General features: G+C 43.5%; 1 protein-coding gene across 4 annotated transcripts; it reads right to left on the bottom strand.

The window, feature by feature from the left end:
• Positions 1 to 857: 857 nt before the first annotated feature.
• On the bottom strand, positions 858 to 17,546 carry MDM2 (MDM2 proto-oncogene). 4 transcript variants are annotated; one of them, XM_048933600.1, is made up of 11 exons: positions 17,439 to 17,546; positions 16,952 to 17,024; positions 15,448 to 15,522; positions 14,967 to 15,100; positions 14,064 to 14,113; positions 12,981 to 13,048; positions 12,746 to 12,839; positions 10,102 to 10,262; positions 9,150 to 9,305; positions 7,791 to 7,868; positions 858 to 6,469 (listed from the first exon to the last, which is right to left on the bottom strand). In XM_048933600.1, the coding sequence occupies exons 2-11, from the start codon at positions 17,003 to 17,005 to the stop codon at positions 5,900 to 5,902; spliced, it is 1,440 nt and encodes a 479-aa protein (XP_048789557.1). In that variant the 5' UTR covers positions 17,006 to 17,024; positions 17,439 to 17,546; the 3' UTR covers positions 858 to 5,899. The 4 variants fall into 4 exon arrangements, with proteins under 4 accessions (XP_048789557.1, XP_048789558.1, XP_048789556.1 ...); XM_048933601.1 differs by lacking the exon at positions 17,439 to 17,546 and having other exon boundaries at positions 10,102 to 10,259; positions 16,952 to 17,320; XM_048933599.1 differs by lacking the exon at positions 17,439 to 17,546 and having other exon boundaries at positions 16,952 to 17,319.
• Between the last annotated feature and the right edge of the window lie 3,299 nt (positions 17,547 to 20,845).

Raw genomic sequence — 20,845 nt, 5'->3', positions numbered from 1 at the left:
ATGAATGGCTGCAGTAACAGCATCGGCTGTGATTTGGTTTGTTTAGTTAAGAGCACGTTTCACGGCCCTGTTCCCTTGCTCCTCAGCCCCTGTATGCCATACAGCAGTAGCTGGAAGGTTCAGCTCTGCCAGGAGCAAGCCTTGTGCACAGGCACTGAGGGCTGTGCTACCAGCATGGCACAGTGCTCACTGCGTGCACCACTCGCAGATTCCTTTTGCTTCAGCAGCTGCAAATAATTTCCAGGCTGCTTTGAAGCTGTTCATCGTTTATCAGGCTCGTTAGTCTCACTTCACGTGTTTATTTTAAAACTTTATCTGCCCTTTTCTTAAGCAATTCAAGTAGTTACAAGAGATTCTATTTGGAGATGCCTGTATTTTCCTGTACAGTCAACGAGATTGGCAGGAACACAGCTGTCCACTGATGCAAGTACAGCACTGTAAACACACCACTGTTAGTAACCTGCACTCTTATCTCTCCCATTAAGATACTGCAATATGGCTGTAAGTGCACACTGCTACAGAAACCCCAGTGCAGATTCAGATTGACATGGGTGTATGTATGACAGCAGACTGTCAGTGCCCTTGTTTGCCATACCTCTTGGGTTGTCTACTTTTAGAAGTTGCAGAGCATTTGTAAGTCAGAGGACAGTACCAGTGCACAGCCTTGCTTCTGATTTTGTCACTTATGGTACGAGGAACAGGAGTATGCTGAAGTCTACCATCTCCTCAAAACGTGATGCAGGAGTAGACTGTACTACCCAGTCCAGGAACCTGCACTGCTGTTCTACAATTACAGAGATGCATAAAAATCAAGCAGCACTTAAACATCAAATTAGAAACACGAGAAGAGCACTGAGGAGGATATAAACATCTTTATTTAAAGCTTTTAAACAGATAAAATGTTCAGTTTCACCAGAAAAGGAAAAACTTGAAACACAAATGTAGTACATGTTGGAAATTCTTCTTGTCAATGTAACTATACTCTGTGCAATGAGCGGAGAGCTGTATCTCACTGAATGATCGACAGAAGTACACCCAGTAAGTCATGGGGGCAGCCTACAGGAGTGGCAAAATTGCATAGTTTGTAATCTCACACTCAGCTGTCTATTTAATAATGATTTCAGCTCTGCAGAGTCAGACAACAAAGTAAGACTCCGCTTTGGGAAATGCCATTTGATATTTTAGGTGTTATGGCATCAGGGTGGTGACTGCCATTAATTTAGCTCAAAAACAAGAACTGCCCCCTGAAAGCAACATCTAGTGAAACAGAGGAGACAACAGTTCCTAAAGTGTCAACAACAACTTCTACACATACAATATATGCGACAGAAAGACGTTCTCTTTTTCAGTGCACCTGTGGTAAGCAAGCATACGTTAGTTGGAAGCAACACTGTAAGATGCAACCCTTAAGTATCCAAGAGCCCCCATGCACCTCTGCCTGCACTGTGAGTAACAAAGGCAGTGAGCAGAGCTGGAGGCAGGCAGGAGCTGTGCCACCCTGCAAGTCATTACAAGTGCATGTGCTCAAAGCTCTTTTCTACTGCCACATAGCACAGCATCAACTGCCCTCCCCTTTAGGCTGTGTTGCACAGCAAAGCATCTCCTCTGCCTGGGATAAACACAACACAACTTCTGGTTAAGATGAGAAAGAATGTTTCAACCCAATCCTCATTTATTTATTCACCTCATTTTGTTGTTTCATTATTCATGCTTCTAATAATTTCCTACTCTCCCTCCTGTATGATCACAGTTTACTGAAAATTATTCTTGTTTGTGCTTTCTTTAAGAATGAGGAATTTCTTTTTGTCCTCATGTTGGTCTCGTAGGGGAAAAAAAGAGCCTGAAGTCCTTCCATCCATACAGAAATTTCAGAGTGACATCTAAACAAACACATGGGAATTGGAACTCCGTGACAACGATGTACCAGGCTGGTTAGAAATAAACGCAACACCTCACCAGTCACCCTTTGTAGCATCTTCACCCTCTGTAAATCAGCCTCCTCACTGAAGCTACAGCCAGAGCCTCAGCGTGGCAGAGATCACACTGCTCAGTGCCACAAACAGACAGTGCTCCATAGGAGCTGCTCTACAAAACCAACCTTTGCAGCACAAACACTCGCTACCACCAGCAACCCAGTTACCTGCTTCATTCCCACACACTTCTAACAGAAAGGCAACAGACTTCTGTTAGAAGCTGCTTCGAGTATTTCACTCCGCACTTAGCTTTCTTGGCTAAAGGGAATGAAACCTTTAATCCAAAAGTGGTTATCTTGCACTTAATTAAAAAACAACACAACAAAACAACGGTGAGTTCTTGCAGCAGTTGTACCCAATTACTGCTTACTTGAAGCTCAGAGACAGTGACCGGAACTGGGCCCTTCTCTGTTCTGTTGGTTCCCCCATCTCCCTTGGTCACCTTCCCAAGGGTGAGGGCAATCACTCCTAACACAGATATTCAACACGACGCCTCCCACTGATCAGTTCTGGCCACCTTGCAGACCTGCCCTCCGATGTTAACAGAGCAGTGTGTGGCTGCAGTGGGAGACAGAAGCATTCCTACAGAAACCACCACCCAAGCAGTTTCCCCGTGTTCATGTTGCATTAGCTTTCATCTCTATTCAGTAAGCATTTTACAGTTTCTACACCAAGATGGTTTTAAGGGAAGGAAAAATGAAAACAAAGGCATACGTCTTCCATCTCTCCACCTGAATGTAGTCTGCATCTCTGTTTTAATGCTACAATTCCTTAAATATCCCTCTTGTAGCTGTGACTTACCAAGCACGTGTGTTTATCTGTACAGGTACCAACAGACCAATCCAATAAATTAAAGCTCACAACACTAACCATAAGCACAAGAATATTTACAAACTGCAATAAATTAATGATTAAAATGCGTACAACATTAAATAACGATCTCAAAGACCTCACCAAGTAACAACAAGAGTCCACTTTCATGCTACAACGTTGCCAACTTTTGCACCCTTACACGAGGAAGGGCAAAGGTTGTCTGCCACAAAGAGGAGAGCAGCCAACAGCTTACAGTCAGCGCAGGGTGACCGCATGGTGACCAACCCAAAGGTTCCAGCACATCCAACCAAACGTTGCTCTCAGTTGGGTCTTGGTCTGCCCTGCACCGTGCGCGTCCCCAGCAGCTGCTCCAGTGGCAAATGAGACAGATGCCAATACCCCACCACTCCGCTCCCTTATTGCAAGGCACACGTTTAAAAAAGAAAGGAAAAGACAAGAACAAACAAACAGCCAACCTTCCTGGCTGTAAAAATAACATTAAGCCAGAAAACACAATTCAAAATAAAAATTTACTCTGAGAGAGCAATATGGCCAAGGATGCAGGCCCCTGAATTACCTGAATCTCCTTGGTACTGTGTGGAGCAGTGTTTCCAGGGCTGCTCTCCACAGAAGAATACGTGCTAAAGAAGTAAAACTTTAGATCACAAATGGAGAAGTCAGCTGTGCTGTATGCTCCCATTTTACCTTCTGCCAACGCAGGTTTAATAGAAGATGAGACGGAACTGTTTCTGAAGGAAAATCCCAAAGCTGAGTGCTTGCAAACACCAACATCATTGCTGTGACTACTCAGGCATTATTAAGAGCTGATTTCTTTTTTTTTTCAATATGGAGATCACACAAGGGAGCTGGAAGAGAATGCCCAGAGCAGAACAGCACAATTTGTCCCAGCAGGAACTGGGTTAGTGGCAGCTGCTTCCCACAGCTGGGGTTCTGCAGCAATCACAGTGACTGCAGAGAAGGTATCCAACTGAAAAAGACATGAACTATTCGTCCATTGCAGTGTCTCTCAAGTACACTCCCCATTTCATCAGTGCTTCTCCCAACTACAAGTTGGGAATTCTCTGCCAGCTGCACACTGCAGATCAATCGGACTGCTGATCAGTTCTGACCTGCAGCAGCACTGAACAGTCTCTGTAAGCTTCACTGTGCTTCAATTTAGCAAATACAAATGCAGAGAAATGAAGAGGAAGCAGTATGAATGGAGTCAGGATCTGCACGTAAAGCAATTCTTTCTTTGAAGAAACACACAACTGAGTTCTCTGTTTTGTTTAGTTAAAAGGAACAACAGTGAAGCTTCAGAGCTATTGCTATCCTTCAGCAGTAGCTTTCAGCAGTCAGCTCAACTGTACAAACATCACTGACTCAGGTAATTTGGGAATTTCTTTGCAGTCACACGTGTTTACCAAGTTTCTGCTGTACACTTTATTTCCCACAAGGAAGTAACTAGGAAAATTAGCAGGTACTTCCCTGTATTCCTGGTGCTTCCAGTCCTGGTTTCCAGGCACTTATAGTGGAATAAATATTTCAGGTTTTTGATGTGGAAGTAATTTTAACACCACAGGCCTTTGCACAGAGGCAGTTTTGGACTGGCACCAGGAAGGTAAGGAAGCCACTTCTCTGAGGGTTGTGAGATGGTAAAACACAGCACAACTTCTGCATTTAGATCTCATCTCCATTCTTGGAGCTCTCCTGACTCCAAGAGTATTTGTAGGCCCCTGTAGGACAGCTGAACTTTAACTACCTGTCAGATTAACAAGCTGAGAACACCCAAATCCTCTTAGGGTCATCCACAGGAAGAGACAGAAGCCACTTGTGCAGGAATTCTGCATCTGAAGATCAGATCAGATGAGAAATCTAACTACATTTTTAGACACTTCAGCTTACAGAGATGCACTCATGTTATCTCCTTTGAATGCATCACAGACCAAAGTCAATTAGCAGACTTCTTCATAAAGAAACTGATACATTTCACGAGGTTTTGTGGAAGTACACTGAGGACGCAAGAGCAAAAAGAAGGACGGATCAACTGAGACAAACTCTTATCTGGCCAAAAACTTTGCAGCAGGTTTTCAAAATTCTTGTGATACACAAAAAAAGACAATGGCAAAAGTTAGAAAGGCTGCTGAACTTAACAATCTGAGCACAGCAGAATGACAGAGCTTCTCTCTCTCTGCAGGTGGAGGTGGACTTTTTTCTTACTATTTTTAAGCAAGTGCAGAAAAAAAAAAAACATCAAGCTATAAACATCCCCTATTGTTGGTGCTTCACCTTACTTTTTAGCTAAGTTCCTCATTATTCTTTCCTGTTCACATCTTTCACGCTCTGCTAAAATGACGAGGACAGTACAGACCACCACATTCACACCATGTGTCCAAAGTCTCTTTCTCAGGACATTTAAGAGGTAACCGTAAGACTGTAACTGCTCAGTGACTTCTCACAGAGCACTCAGACAGCCCTGAAGTTCACAAAGTACACTACAGAAACAAAACACACCGTACCCTCTTCAATTTCCAAAACCTTGAATGTTACTTTCTACCACAGCTTCCCTGGTTTCCCAACAAGCATCCAAAAAATCTCCTTCTCAAAGCGATTTAATTTTTCGGGAGTGAGGGAAACAAGGCTCTATTTTGTTCTTTTATTGACTTACTCAGATGGTTCTGATTCTGCCTGGTGCTTTCGCTAGGCAACAGATTGTGGAATGTAATCTTCTTTCTTCTTAACTGATTTTAAATGAACTCTTCAAAATGTCCCTCTTCTGATCATCGCTGAACAGGGGCTTGCAATATTTGTAGTCAATATCATAATTGAGACGTTCCTGACTTTTATGCACAGTAAAACACCTGGAAAGTCAAACACTGACCAACAGGAATTGGTTACTTCTACTGAGACGGATATAAAATGTTCAACGTTAAATTAGCTAGCAAATATCAGGCTAAACTTTACAACTCCAGTGCATTTACTTCAGCAATGACTTTTCATAACAAACATAAAGACACCCAAAATATTCATCTGCAATAAGCATATAAAAATAATTTCTTACTCTCTTATTTGCTGTACCAGTTTATGAGTTCCTTTTGTTGCTTTCCATCACCCTAGCCAAAATAAGTTAGTACAATCATCTGGATGGGCTGCCTGCACACTGGGCAGGGCTTGTTCCTCTTCTTCAGTTTTCTTGCACATGTAAAACATGACATGAGATGTCCTGTTTTGCCATGTACTATGCAGCCATTTTTTGGCCTGCTTTGGCATATGACACAGGGCTCTATGCTGCTAACAGGCAGACTGGTCTCTGTACCTTCTTCTTTGTCTTTCATTTCTTTCTTCTCAGGTTCCTTGAAGTCCTCCTGGCTGCTGCAAAACACGCTACTAGATGTAGATGGCTGAGAATAATCTTCACTTTCCTGGGACTCAGATATCTGTACTGCTTTATCTTCATTCTCCTCCACAGCTGGTTCTTTATCTTCATCCGTTTTCACTTTCTTACAGTCAGGAACATCAAAACCTTCGTCAGATTCCAGGTGGAAAGAGCCTTCTAATTTGCTCTTCACCAGTTTATCGCTCTTCTCATCAGGAAGCCAGTCCTCACGGAGGGCCCAACATCTGTGGCAATGGCGTGGAAGCGGAGGATTCATTTCACTGCATTCAGGGCACTTCCAGTAGTCCTTTAGTGAATTAAAGGATGAAACAGTTTTAGCCACTTAGAATGCTCATTACTGAAGTATTCAGAGATCATTAAGAATTCATTACTGCTAAAATAATAGCGGTTTGGAGCTATCAACAATTTTGTGTAAGAATTCCAGTCAGTGTCCAACTCTGCTTTATGGTCCTGGATTAAAATAGCCTCACTGTTATACGACTTCCTATTTTCTTCCCTCTTACAGTAGGTTTACAAAATAGAAGTGTAATAATACTGGCTTACTATTTCTTAGCCAAAATTTGAGAAACCTCTTTCTGGCAAAATGGCCGTTGATCCCAGGAGTTTCAGCAACTGGAAAACGGTGGAGACTGAAGGGACACTGAGCTGGGATGCTGAGCTGCTGGTGTGCAGAGCAGCCAGATGAGGGCACTCTGACACAGCCGGGCGTCGCTGTGTCCAGCACCAAACATCAGCCATTAAAGAAGAGTTGCATCATTGCATCTCAGAGCTTCCTCCACACCATTCCAAAAATAAGCCACCACCTCACTAAAGACACGCCCTGCTTGTAAGGGCAAACACCTCCTTAGAATCAATACGTAGAAGGGGAAAAAATTAAAAAGCTTCTTATTTGGCACACCTGAAATGCTCTCTGCTTTGAGCTCTGAATAGCATCAGCAACATCAAAAGCTTAAGAGCTTAATCCCTAAAAACGGAGTACAGGTATTCTCTCACACACAAGCAGTGCTACATTTTCAGATTGCTATCTGTAAAACACAGGGCTAGCTAAGTCCCCCAGTCTACAGACCATCAAAGAACAAACATTTCAGGCAATTCTTCAAAACAGCATTCTTCAAACTTCAACTATGAAGAGCAACAAATGAAGACGCTTTTAAATTACAGCAGGTATTTTTTTCATGCCTGTATATTTTGCTCCAAAATCCTGAACTTCCTCCCCCACTACAGGAACCTTCTGACAAAACTTAAAAGCCATCTAATCATTTTACAGTACTGTTCTGCAAACAGGTGCGCACTCACATCTCTGTGCTACGGATTGGCTCTCAGGCTGGACAATAAAACTAGACATTATGACTTAAAGGAACAGCATTTTTATAATGATTTTTTTTTCCCCTTTCTTTGTTTTTCCATTTTGTATAAGGCAGATCTAGGCTCAAAATAATTTCCCCCCTCTAAGACACAGAAACTGTAAATTAGTGTTTTTCTTAATGCACCGGGAAACTTACTAAAGACATTTTTCACAACATTCATGTTTTGGATTCATCTACATGCCTCCACCTACTGTTAGTTCACCCAACTGATGATGCTTTGCCAGTCAAGATTTTACTCACAGCTAGAGAAATCTCTGGATCTTCATTGAATGAATCAGAATCACTATCTTCATCTTGATAAATAGTCAGCTGATACACCTATTAAAAATACAAAAGCACTGATGTAACTGACACTTAGTATTCAACTAAAAATCTGGTTTCTGATAGACTATTTTTAATAAAATGCAGTAACAAGGAATGATGCACATACTCTCAGTTATGAAGTACTTCCACAAAATTTGATGACTAGTTTGGGGATGAGGAAGAATCTTTCACATTAGGAATGAAGAAAAATGTAGAGCATCCAGACAGGAAGAACCACTCCTAAAGAAGTGGTTCTACTCAATGCTGGTAGGGCCACACCTGGAGTACTGTATCCACTCTGGGCTCCAGTACAAGAGAAACATGGAGCTGGGGCAGCTCATCCTGGTGTAAAAGGGGCCCAGGGTGGGGACAGACTCATTCATGTACAAAAATATCTGAAGGGAAGACATGAAGATGACTAAACCAAGTTGTTTTGGCTTGTTTTGGTTTTTTTTGCCCAGCCATGGGCACCAACTGGAGCACAGGTGACTGACTGAACACAGACACTGGCTGCCCAGAAAGGCTACGGAGCCTTCTCCTTGGAGGTCTTCAAAAGCCGTGTGGGTAAGCAGCTCTGGGTGGCTCTGTCTGAACAGGAGGATTGGACAGGGTCATCTATAGAGGCTCCTTCCAACCACCAGCTTCCTGTAACAGTCACTACTGACTGCTCTTGGGAGCAGGGACCACTTCAGTCCTTTCCTCCTCCAAAGCAAACCAGTCTTTTCTCTCCACAGCACTCTAACTCACTGTAAATCACTACAGCCAGTCCCATTCCTTCTCTCCCAGGAATCATGCTTATGTATGCCCCTGTCTGATTCTGCCTTTAGTACTTACCTGATCTTGCCACGAGCCAATTCAGCTCTTAAGTAAAAGAAAACTAACACAGGAAAAAAAATATTTTCCTGCTTCCCTCGTGACAGTCCAGGTATCCAGATCTCTCAAAAATGATGACAACACCTATAGCACTGCCTTCAAGCCTCCTAAAGAAAATGTCTAAAACTTTATTTAAGCATGCCTCTATGAAATGTATGTATTCACTGAAGCAAGAATTCTTTAGCAAACCATTACGAGGAAAGTTTCCATTCACTATGAAGTGTTGTCAAAAGTCCAACAGTTCCAAATGAATGCCTCTAGAATTAATTATATAAGAACAGTCTCAACCCCAACTAGTGAGCTGGAATCAAACATGTGGATGCCATTTGTCATGTAGCACACCTGAAGAATTACTGTTGCTTCTTGTTGGAATCTCAACATTTAGTGTTCTTTTTAGAGCTGAGGGAAGGAAATTTAAAGTACCTCATCATCTTCATCTGTGAGCTCCTGTCCTTCTTCATTATGGCTATAGTCTTCTGAATAAATAGATTCAACTTCAAACTCTACACTAAACTGGTCTGAAACAGAACCGTGGTCAAACCAATCAGAGTTTTCACTTAGCGAACTGGCATCAAGATCCTGAATGAAACGAAAGAAAACACATTCAATCTCACTAGACCACGTCCATAACCATCACTGTTAAGATGAGAAAATAATAAAACATAAAACAATGTAGTAGCTATGGAAGACATGAGAACAGCTGCTGTTAGATGGAACAGCACTTAGGAGACAAACAGATTACAGCTGGCTAAACAAAGCTAGCTGAAAGCTTTCTGTTGCCTCTGGAATAGAGGAAGCAGTCAGCCCATGGCCACCATGGAGACTGCTACTATTATTCCACAAAGGCTCTCCTAACAAGTGTAGAACACATGCTGTCTTTTGGCACGTTCATTAAATTCTCTATTTTTCATCAGCAAAATAAAGCATTAGCATACAGTCTGCGCTCAGTAATTCAGAATCCAGCATATGACTAAGAATACTACCAGCTTAGGTCTTCAGCAGCAAAGCTGTAGCGGAATTACCAGCAGCCTACAGCTATGAAGAATTACATACAGATCATCAGTGACTACTTTTCTTCTTTCATCACTCTAATACTTATTTTAAAACAAAAGGTATCTGACATTTCTCCCATACTGTGCCAAGTAGTAAGAATTTGCCTAGTTTTTAATGAATATTCATATGAATGTTGGTATTTTAAAAATGCTCACTACAGCCTTGTCAACAGACCTATTAAAGATCCCATTCCATCCACCCATCTCCTAACTTCTCTTTCCTCAGACTCAAATTAATTACAAAAGTGATGCTTATCTGCACTTGCAGTAACTACAAACTGTACCACCAAATGAAATAAAATCAAGTACGTATTTTGACTTACAGGAATGGAAACAGAGTCTGTGGAATCACTGCTGTTGCTTCTGTCCCGGCACAGCCCGCTGACTACACACCATGAGAGACTTTCATCAAAGGTCAACGAGATGCTGTCTGACTTATGACGTTTTCTTCTGTCACTATGCAGATCATCTGAAGAATTTTCTTCTGGGCACATTCAAGAATCTTTATTACTCCAAAACATCTATGCAGTGTGCAGGTTTGTTTTGTTTATTTTTTTTAAACAGCAGCTTAAAATACAATTTATGTAAGAAGAAATTTGAGAAAACTAAAATCATCCAGAACTGTAAAGGCACCAGAAATTAACTTAAGACAACACAGTAACACCATGAAAGGTGAAACATTCCTGAAACCAGCAATTCACGGCTGGCTTTCCCTATTTGTGCCACCAGTATAGCTTTCAAGTGGCAGCCTCCACAAGTAAGAAACAAAATAACTGCACACCTGGAAGCATTTTTACCTCTTTTCACACACGACACTCATAATAAGACTATTAACTTTAAGCAACACAGATAGGATTGTAATTGCACTAACCCCCTCTACAGGCAGAGGACAGAAAGAGGTTTTCAGGGGGCTTACGAGGCCACCCCAGAATTTGGAGGGAGATGAGTAACTTGCTCCCAGATCAAATGTGTGAAGAGGACCTCGTGCTAGGCCAATTTGGGTTCAAGTTTCAGACACTTCAAGAAACTTGACAGTATCAGCACTAAATGCAGTTCTATTTACTCTGAATTCTTCAAATACATCATTATGCAAATGAGTTGGACAACACACAAACAAGAAAATCTTCAAGGCTAACATACTATATAAAAACTGAAGCATGAAAATACTTCAAATTGTACTTATTAAATATGCTTAGTCTGAAAGCCAAAAAGCAATGCTTTTTTACATACATCACGTTTTGATACATCAACCGACAGCAGCATAAGCAGTAGGGAGACAGCATTTATGGGGCAGGCAAGTCAAAATTCAGCTCCACTGACTTTTAGAATGTTTGATAACAAAGAAAATGTGTAAGAAAGCATTACAAAGTCAGTATATATGCACAGTGGAGTGAAAATTCCCCAAGAGGACTGACAACTTGGTTCAGCAGACCTCACTAAGAACCTGCTGTCCCCTACAGACGCCCTCTGCGTGCCCCCTCTATTGTCCAACTTCAACCTGGCCCTGCGAAACACACCAAAAAATCCACAAGTGTCCAAGTCTTGAATCTTTCATTGTAAAAGAAAAGAGAACAAAACACTTGTACATACTTTGAGACTTCTCTTACTTTCCCTTGGTGCTTCTTGGCTCAGCCCCTTTTCTTTTTCCGCCCTGAGAGCCCCACCAAATTTGGTGCCCCCAGGCCCAAGGGTTGCTCCTCTCCATCGTTGTCCTCATTTAGTTGCCATGGCTCCATGCTGTACTGATACTGTACCACCACAAGTTTGCTATACACTATGAAAGCGGCTCCAAGGGAGCCGCTACCATCACAATTTAACAATAACAGTGGTTTAAAAGGAAGATTTCCTATAAATTAGAAAAAAAGTGTATATAAAAACACTATATTAAAAGAACTTTTAAGGTTGTAACAAACTAATAAACGGATGCAAAGGCAAGAGTTAATAATCAAACCTACAATAAGTAAGCACAACACAGGACCTTACGTGCTCTGGGTCATGCCTAAATATTACAGGTGATGATGATTAACTGTGACTTTCCATCCCTCCATCAGATTTTGTTGCAACATTAAAATGTTCTTTTAATTTAGTGCAAACCGCTTATCAAAGCAGCACAGTTCTTGGACCAATACAGAAGTCTATGCTGAACACACACACACAGAAAGAAAAAAAAAAGAAACACTACACAGAAACTAAGGAACTTTAAAATGTTCCCAAGCAATTGAAGAAAAAAAACCACCTATGCAATGACAGGAGGTTATCACTGCCCAGTTAGTTCAAGTGTCAGCTCATGATGTAATGGAAGTGATGAAACAAAGTCGTGTAAGGAATCCCAAAGGGCAGCACTTAAGTTCGACTGCACACAACACCTCCATGGAGCAATTTAAAGTTACACAGGTTTTAGCTGACCAACTTCTTATTTACTAATTATCAGAAGAAACACTCCATGGTCTGCAGATGTATTTACTAATCATAATTAGTTAACTACAGTAAAGAACTGGAGACAAATACAATGCTTATGTGGCCAGACTGTCATGAAATGCTTATGGAATGGTCAGGTACCTAAATACATCCAACTGCATCCATTACCAATGGAAAGCCAATGAGAGCTGCTTTAAGAGCAAAGAGAATGTGAAGTGTTGCAGCTGTCTACAAAGGGACCTGGAATGCACCTGAGTGCATTAATAGAAACAGAAGTATCCTCATTATGAAGACAGCACAACTGACTAAGTCCTGCTGATGTGAATAATTTGGGTAGATCCACAAGGCAAATCCTTCTACCTCGCTAACACCTCCTAGTAATCCAAACTGTAATGTGATACTGGAGCAGTGCAAGGAATTGCCTATCTCTTCCAGACTGAACGCTCTGGTTCAGACAGAGAAACACTGTTAGCATCTCTCAAGGCCAATAAGGCAACAGGATGTCCTTGTCATGACACTCAAAGCTCTGCATCACGAATCTGCACGTACCAGATTCACTGTGTGTTCTCCTCCTAGAAGATGTTGTTGGCTGCGAAGTTGCATTCGATGAAGTCTGCTTCTCTTCTAACTCTTGCATGGACTCCTGATTAACAGAAATACAGAATAAGCCCACACAGGAATATGAGGCGAGGGTTAGAATTACTCTAACTGCATCCAAACAATTGACAATATAGAAATGAAACAACTTACATCTCAGAACATAAAAGATAATATTAAAGATTACCTTTAGAACAGTTTCTTTTTCAAGCCGAAATCTGGCATCGTCCTCAGGTGGAACAGCCAGTGTAGAGTCTGAAAACAAAGCAGTAAAGCAGCACTGAATTTGGTTATTAATTCCCTTCAATGAATGTACCTTAGCTGCAATTCTGCAGATGAAAGAATATATGTACAGAATATTTTTACATTCCTATGAATTATGTTTTACTAGCTATCATCTCACACGAACACTGAATTAAATGACATTCAACAGAAGAAACATAGACTGTTGTTAATTATGGATCCTTATGACCAGGTAGACTACGAATTAATCAATTATCTCCAAAGAAAAATTGTCTAAATTTAAGTTTGCTATCATAAGGACTGATACCAACAGCCCTTAAGATGGCATCTCCAGCAGCTTGAAGTGCACCCTTAGGAAAAATTAAAACCAATGAGTGCTGTAGTATGGATTTAGAAGCCCATTCACAAAACAGCTTCCACTATCTAACTTCTGCTACACTACTTATATTAGCCAGAAATTACAGCTAACGTATTTTACGCTGCAGAAAAAGTTATCAATGTTTTAAGTATGGTTTTTTCCTTAAAACAAAAAAAAAAAACAAAAAAAAAAAAACAAAAAAAAAAACCACAGAGGACTCAGTGTTGACAGTGTTATCTTCTAAAAGTACATCACTCCATTTTGGAAATGAAAACTGAACACTAACAGAACAGAAAGCATTTGCTCTGACTTCACTGTTGGCACAAGATCACAAAGCTCATTTCTGGAATTAAACCTTTAACACCACAAAGTTTTAACCATAAGAAATGCAAGCAGCTTTTTCATCGAGTCCTGTTTGTGCTTCACCTGGTTCAAATCCCACAACATTATCCAAATTTTAGTTTAAAACCTTCCCAATCCCCCAAAGGAATACTGTTTGCTTTAATTTGCCTTCATCTGTGAGCACTGCAGCCACCAGTGCGTAAGGACCAGCAGCTAATTATGGAGAGGCAGATGCCATCTGATTACCAGACAAAAGATGCACTGACATGAGTTACATTTTCTCTCCTGCTATTTCCCCAAACAGAAGGCTCTCCCAAACTAGCTTACCTTGTTGATTGATTGCTACCAGATTTCTGGAAATCATGGAATATATTCTCCTTAGATGGGGATAAAGAAAGATGATGCAGGTTAGCCACTTTAGCTTTACTTATTCATACACACATTCCACACTTCACTGAAAAGTTCTTCCTTTTTGTTTTTTTCCCCCCCAACTGTGATAATTGGAGATTGCCCAAAAAAGCAAGGCTATTCCTATGACAAGTGTAGAAAACAGTTATTGTGAAGTGCTGAAGCACTTTCAGCATTGTTTCACTCAAAGGAAAAGGAAGAGCTTTTATCCATCTCAGTACAGTCGAAAGAGCATTAGCTTCTAAATGCTCAGTCAGAGAGCAGAAAAGTCACAATCCTTTCCACAAAGAGCCCCTAACAAATCAACATTTATTTCTAACGAGAGGAATTCTGAATCAGTGCTTTTGGGATGGGACTTCTGATAATCTGTACAGTCTGGCAAGACAAGCAATTTACTCAAAAGAAACGTTAAAATACCATAGCAAGGCTTTATTAGTAGCTAAGAGAACACACTGTGATTACATGCTACTGTTCTCTGCTGTTGACTTCCAAAGCCTACGTTGCTTCTCACATAAATCAGGCCAGCAGTCTGGTCTGAAATGTTTCTGCAATCCCCTTGCAGCTGTTACATTACAGAAGAGAATTTTCTTTCACCTTGGGATGGTCTGCCTGAGGCTACTGCAACACTTGCGAATGTGTGGAACATTTGGGATTTCTTCATTACAGACACAAAGGTTAGTTCAGAGAAAAAGACCACATCAAGTGACAAATTAGGAAGGAGAGCTTACCATTTGTCAAGCTATAAAGAATTAACACAAGGCCGTACAAATTGCGGTCTCCATTATTTCACAACCAGATTCTCAGAAAGGAATTCCATTTTACCTGTGTTCTTTTACTGAAAAGCTCGTTACTCCAAATAAATCCCCAAGAAGATCATTTGCACAGTGCACAATATGCTGCTCTTTTTCATCGTATAACTGTTTAGACATAATATATTGTCCAAGATAGAATATTACCTGTAAAACAAACCACAGACATCATCACATACAGAGGTTTTGCTCTTTGAAGATCAAATACAAAATAACACATTAAACTGTGATTTGCTCCCCTTACTCTGATCACCCAAAACTCCACCAGAGCTGCCATTTTCACCTATTGTTCCCTAAGAAGTCTGTTATTCTAAGGACAGCCAGAAGTTTTTGTAAATGCTGAGAAACTTGGTAAACACTGTCAACTGAGCAGGAAAATTCAAGCCAATACCTTGTTTCAACACTGTTTGTGAACCTCACTGCCTCCCCACAGTCAAACCAGAAAAACAATCTCCCTGTATTTACTGCAATCTACTTTTATTAAAAGTTCTCACCTCCTTCATAGTAAAAGTGTCTTTTTCTGCACCAGCTAACTTCAACAGCTTCAACAACAGTGGCTTTGGTTTAACCTGTGTGGAGATGAAAACAGAACAGCATGCAGCAATTATTCCCTGAACAGCTCTACAGATAAACACAGATTGGTTTCCCTCTTCTACATTAACCTGACATAAAAGACACACGGTACACAATAACCTATCCAAGGCTTTGGCTCTGCAAAGTTAAACTTAAGACCTCTATGACTCTCAGGTTCAGAGTGCAAGAGACAAAGCAAAGATCAGGTTCCCGTGACACCGTATGAGGCTGTGGTTTCACCCGTGGCAGCCAGCTCTGCCCCTGAATCTCATCACTTGGGACAGGCAGACAGACCTCGTCCTTCCCATTGTAGGATTTCAGTCACTCCTACACCCACAATGCCCTCCCACAGGCTGGGCCAGCATTTCTCTCCACAGCCAATCTGTGAACAATTCCTGGAGCAAAGGGAGAAAACGCTCCCAAGTGATTCTTCCCCCTCCCCTTTTTCCCTCCGGCTGATCCCATTCATGGTGCTGTCCTCCAAACAGCTGTGCCAGCACAACGTAGGGGATGAGAACCAGCTGCAGGGGAGCCACAACTGCAAGCATGGTGCCTGCATGAAAACGGCTAGAAGTCCCTCGGCGCTGCCACTTTAACAGCACTGCCACTTTAACAACAGCACAAGGATTCTGTGTCCAGGCTAATTTTAGTTATCCTAAAATATTCCCCCAATACAACATGAGACAAGGAACAAATCTTTAAAGGAACAAGGGAAGCTTCCCTATATTCCATTTCAAACATTTGCTACAATTAACACCAAGCATTAGTGCGTTAGCAAGAGATCAGCTGCAAGAATCATGCATAGAAAACCCTGCAGACAACACCGTGTGCCTACTCACTCCTATTCTAAAAGCTTCAGCTCCTTGGAGCACGCAGGACACGGCAGCTTCACAGAGGAAGCTCACACTCAGAGGAAGCTCACACTAACTTATGGGGCGAGGAAAGAAAACGTGCGGGAGTGTAAACGCCTCTGGATCCATATAAGAGCCTGCTATATAAGCAGAGGAGAGAAGCCCCCCACGTGGGGAGCGCACAGCCGGCATCACCCCGCTGCAGCCCTCCTGGGCAGCGCCGCGCATTGCTGGGGGCTCGGACTAACGCTTCCTTACAAAGCCCGGCGTAACCGAAAGCGAAAACGCCAAATTTAAAACCCTCAGTTGCGCCTCGATGGCTTTCCCACACCCCGAACGACACCCATCATCCAGAGCTCATTACCCGCTTTGAACCGCTTCGCCAGGAAACTCGTATTCAGCTCGCCCAATCCTCCCAAGCAAGCAGCCTGCCCGCCACAGAGCTCCGGGAAACAGCGCCCGGCTCCCCGGCCCCCCACACGCGGGCGGTTCGGTTCTGCTCCGCTCTGCCCCGCTCTCACAGACGGGACCGAAATGCGCCCGTGTCCCCGCACCGCCACCCGCGAGCACTGACCAGAGCCTCCTGTTCCGAGGCGCTGACAGGAGAGCCGTCCGTCAGGGAGGTCATCTCGGTATTGCACGTTTGCCTGCAGTCGAGGGGACACCAGACGCAGCGTCACGTCACGATACGTCACGACCGCACAGCGCTGCGCCCCGGGCTCGGGACAGCCGGGCCATGCGGGCCGGGCCGCCCTTATATAGCGCTGCCAGGAGGCAAGTCGGGGCTTGGCTACGGCCGCGGCGGCCCGACATGTCCGAGCATGACCCGGCGCGGCGCTGCCGAGTCACCGCAGGGCGGTGGAGCGCCGCTGACTCACGGCACGGCGCAGCGGAAGGCCGCCCCCCGCCGGCCCCACTCTCCGACGCCTGCGGGCGGAAGCCGCGCCGCTCGCCTAGGCCGCGCTCCGACCTTCCCTGCCCGCCCCCCTCCGTCCCGCCCTGAGGCGGCCGCCCGAACGGCGTCCCGGCTCCCGCGGCTAGCTAACCGAGGCCCCACGCACCACCAGCCGCGCCCGCTTCGCCGCCCGGCCCGGAGGAACGCGGGCCTTACGAGGCCGCAGCAAGCTCCGCGCCCCACGCCGCCATCTTGGCCGCGCGGCCCCCCCCGTCCAGCGCCCCCTAACGGCCGCGGGGCAACGGCCGCGTCGCGCGCAGCCCTCAGGCGGTGCCCCAGGAGCGGGGCTGTCGGGGCGCCGGGGCCGCGGGGCGGCAGGAGCGGCTCTGAGGGAAAGGCTGCTGTGGAAGGCTTCGCTCTGCCGCCTTCTCCGTCTTAATAAAGGCAGAGGGTCCTGCTAGCAGCCCTGGTGCGTTCAGGGAGATAACAGTGTCGTGCCTGGCTAAAACGCAACCGTGCCTTTGGGTGATGATTTGATTAGCAGTGCTCACTTTGGCCACTTTTTTTTTTCCTGATATTTAGGAAACTAGGGGGAAATATTACTTCCCTAGAGAAATGAGCAGTGTGAGCTACGTTCCTGTCCCCTCTCACTCTAATTTTGAACATGAGGCTATTCAGGATCATGTTATTGGGGTGGATGCTCATTAGTGGCCATGCTTCAGTCAGGACTGATTGGTTATCAGTCTGTCTCCCTTTTCTCATTGTCAGGTTTATTTGCCCACAGTGACACTTCAGAATTATCTTTGAAGAGAGAAAAGGTTTGTTAAGGAACAAGAATGCTGCAAATAGTGTGTGAAGATGGGCAGCAGCAGAGCAGCTCCTGAGGCTGCTTTCCCATGACAACTAACTTGTTCCGACAAGCAGTGGGTAATTGCCTGGACTTGTCCACTGGCCAAACACAGATTTCCAGCAACAACAGCACCTCCGAAAAATTCCAGCCTTGGTTTATTACACTGAAGTGTTTGTGTGATGAGAGCAAGCTTGCTGTCCATGTAGAGTGTAAAGCTCAAGGCCTAGTGAGGGACGGCTGAGAAGCTGCAGCAGGTCTGCTCCACGTGCTTGTCCCTATTAGCATCAATGCAAACAGACCTTGTTTTAAGTGCCTTGTCCTGCCATCAGCAAAGTTAGCTATCTGATTGCTTCAACACAGCACACAACTTACTCAGATCCTCACTGAATTCCTAGTCTGGTCATCAGTAGAAAATAACTTCTCTGCAAAAATGTGATAGAACGGAATGGCTACAGTGAGTAGATTTAATGCTGAGTGCTGCATCTTGTCCTTATGTGGCAGACCAGCAATGTACATACATAATGTATTTTACTGAACTGAAAAAAAGAGTATTTCATAAAATGAATCGCAGAACAGCCTGGGTTGGAAGGGACCTCAAGGATCATCAAGTTCCAACCCCCCTGCTGCAGACAGGGTTACCAGGCACTAGATCAAGTACTAGATCAGATTGCCCAAGGTCCCACCTAGCCTGGCCTTAAACACCTCCAGGGATGGGGCATCAGGCACTTCTGAAGACGTATCACATTACTGAACCATTTTTAAACATAACATCATTTTGCTCAAGGTGTGTGGTAATAAAGATTTTTTTATATTAGCATTACATTTTCTACATAAATATAGCCCAAGATGTATTAAACTGGTGGCTATTATTTTGTTTCTCCACTTCTCCGCCAACAAGCATCTCATGACCGGTGTATTTGTGATCAGGTTGTGATTCTTGAAGGAACAACTTTTCTTACCGCTCTATTAACAGCTAAGACGGGGAAAAAAGAAAAGCAGTTTCTGTCTAGAATTGGTATCTGGCTCCAAGGTCAACCTTGCCTCTTTTCTCAAACAGACTAATCTCGAGGAAGGAGAGGCTTAAGTAGGTAAAATATGCTGTTTATGCTTTGCTAGAGAGATAATGCTATTTTCTGACTTGTAATGCTGCACCACTTTTGTCCCATTTGTCACTAATACAGCAGATGCTGTTTCACCAACATGCACAATTATTTTCTTACACCTGATAGTTCTGGACAAGTATAACTAAAAGTTTTATGAAGGGTGAGTAATAAGCCTGTATAGTGGTGAGAACTGACTTCCCCACTATGTCAAGGTCCTAAAAAGACAAGAAAAGAAAGAGTCTACAATAAGACCCCATATGCCACAGGTTTTCAATATCTCTGTAATTTATTTCTAATGTTACAGATAGTATCTGGAGCAGCTGTAGTTAACTGAAGATACCCACTTCACATCACTGGTAGCTAACATACTATGACATCCATATCAGTATAAATTCAGGTTCTACATACAGATGTTTCATCATGTAATGCTTGCAAGCTAAATCATTTTTTCTGAGTTGGATCCGGTCTACCTATAAGCACATTTCCCAGAGGAAAGATGGGTTGCTGTGCTGCAGGGATGCCCAACTCATAAGAATAGATGAGCCATAAAAAACTTCAGTTTCAGATTTTTATTCCTCATCCCAGTTGATTTATTTTTCCAACATGTCCTGACTCTTTCCTCATGTACTGCCTAGACAACACTCAGCATATGCCTGAAATGGCCTGACTTTCCCACAAGATGGTCAGAGGCACAGGTGGTCAGGTTTCTTCAGTTCTGCTCTGTAACCCATTTGCTGCTGCTTGGCTATCAGCTGGGCTAACCTCTTGTGCCATCCTTCAACTGCTCCCAGGCCAAAACAAAAAAAATTCTGGAGCTTCTGCTGATGGGTCCTTTCTTAAGCCTTAGCATCTCTGTTAGTGTGCCAGAAACCTGTGATCTGACTGTCAGACACAGCAAGGGAAAGGACAGAGGAGAAAGGATGCTGAGATGGTGCCTGCAGCAAGGCTCACTGCAGGGCTGCCTGCCACAGCCACAACCCTGCATGCCGCTCAGTGGGTCCATGCATGGCTGTGTAAATATCAGAGAAAGAATTCTGTCGTTTTCTTTCTTGACATTCCTGTTCTCCTGTGTAAGAAAAAGCACTCGTAGGAAACATGGTTTAGAGAAACCCTAAGACTTGCTAAGCCAAGACCTGTACTGGTACAGAGGCCAGTCAGTACCATCAGAAACTTTGTGCTATAAATGACATCCAAATTTTGTGCAAATGAAAAGGAGATGCAGCCTTCTGTGGGGTAATTTTGAACACAGTAATGCAAAGTGGAAATCAAGGGGAAGGCTCAGCAGCTGGGAGAACACAGACAGCACGTTCAGTGCTCTTGCAGCTGTTAAGCAGGGAAGGCTATGCTGTATTTTGCTGTTAAACAGGAGCTGTGCCAGATACAACCTTCCACATTTTGAAAACCGTAGCCTTACTTCAGGGGGACTGACAAAGGCAGTGCCAAGCAGAAGGTTTTTCTGACAGCTGGTCAGGAGCTCTCACTCCCTGCAGCCAGGCAGCACGGCTCTTGTGAGCACTAAAAGCAAGCAGCCCCAAAAACACCTGAAGCCGAACCAAGGCCACATCAGAAGACAGCAGGTTTTGGTTTTGGTTTTGTTTACTCGAAATACACATTCCTCCA

Source organism: Lagopus muta, chromosome 1 (assembly GCF_023343835.1).
Source record: "Lagopus muta isolate bLagMut1 chromosome 1, bLagMut1 primary, whole genome shotgun sequence".
Classification (NCBI taxonomy): Eukaryota; Metazoa; Chordata; class Aves; order Galliformes; family Phasianidae; genus Lagopus; species Lagopus muta.
Note: the sequence above shows the minus strand (reverse complement) of the source record. Positions and strands in the feature narration are given on the sequence as shown.

Bases quoted from the DNA above. Each gene is read 5' to 3' on its own strand.
- MDM2 (XM_048933600.1), bottom strand. From the start codon at position 17,005: ATGACCTCCCTGACGGACGGCTCTCCTGTCAGCGCCTCGGAACAGGAG. The intron at 14,114-14,966 runs GTAAAATGGAAT...TCCCCATCTAAG, and splicing joins TTTTCAGTAAAAGAACACAG to GAGAATATATTCCATGATTT. The intron at 13,049-14,063 runs GTAAGCTAGTTT...CTTTGTTTTCAG, and splicing joins GGTAGCAATCAATCAACAAG to ACTCTACACTGGCTGTTCCA.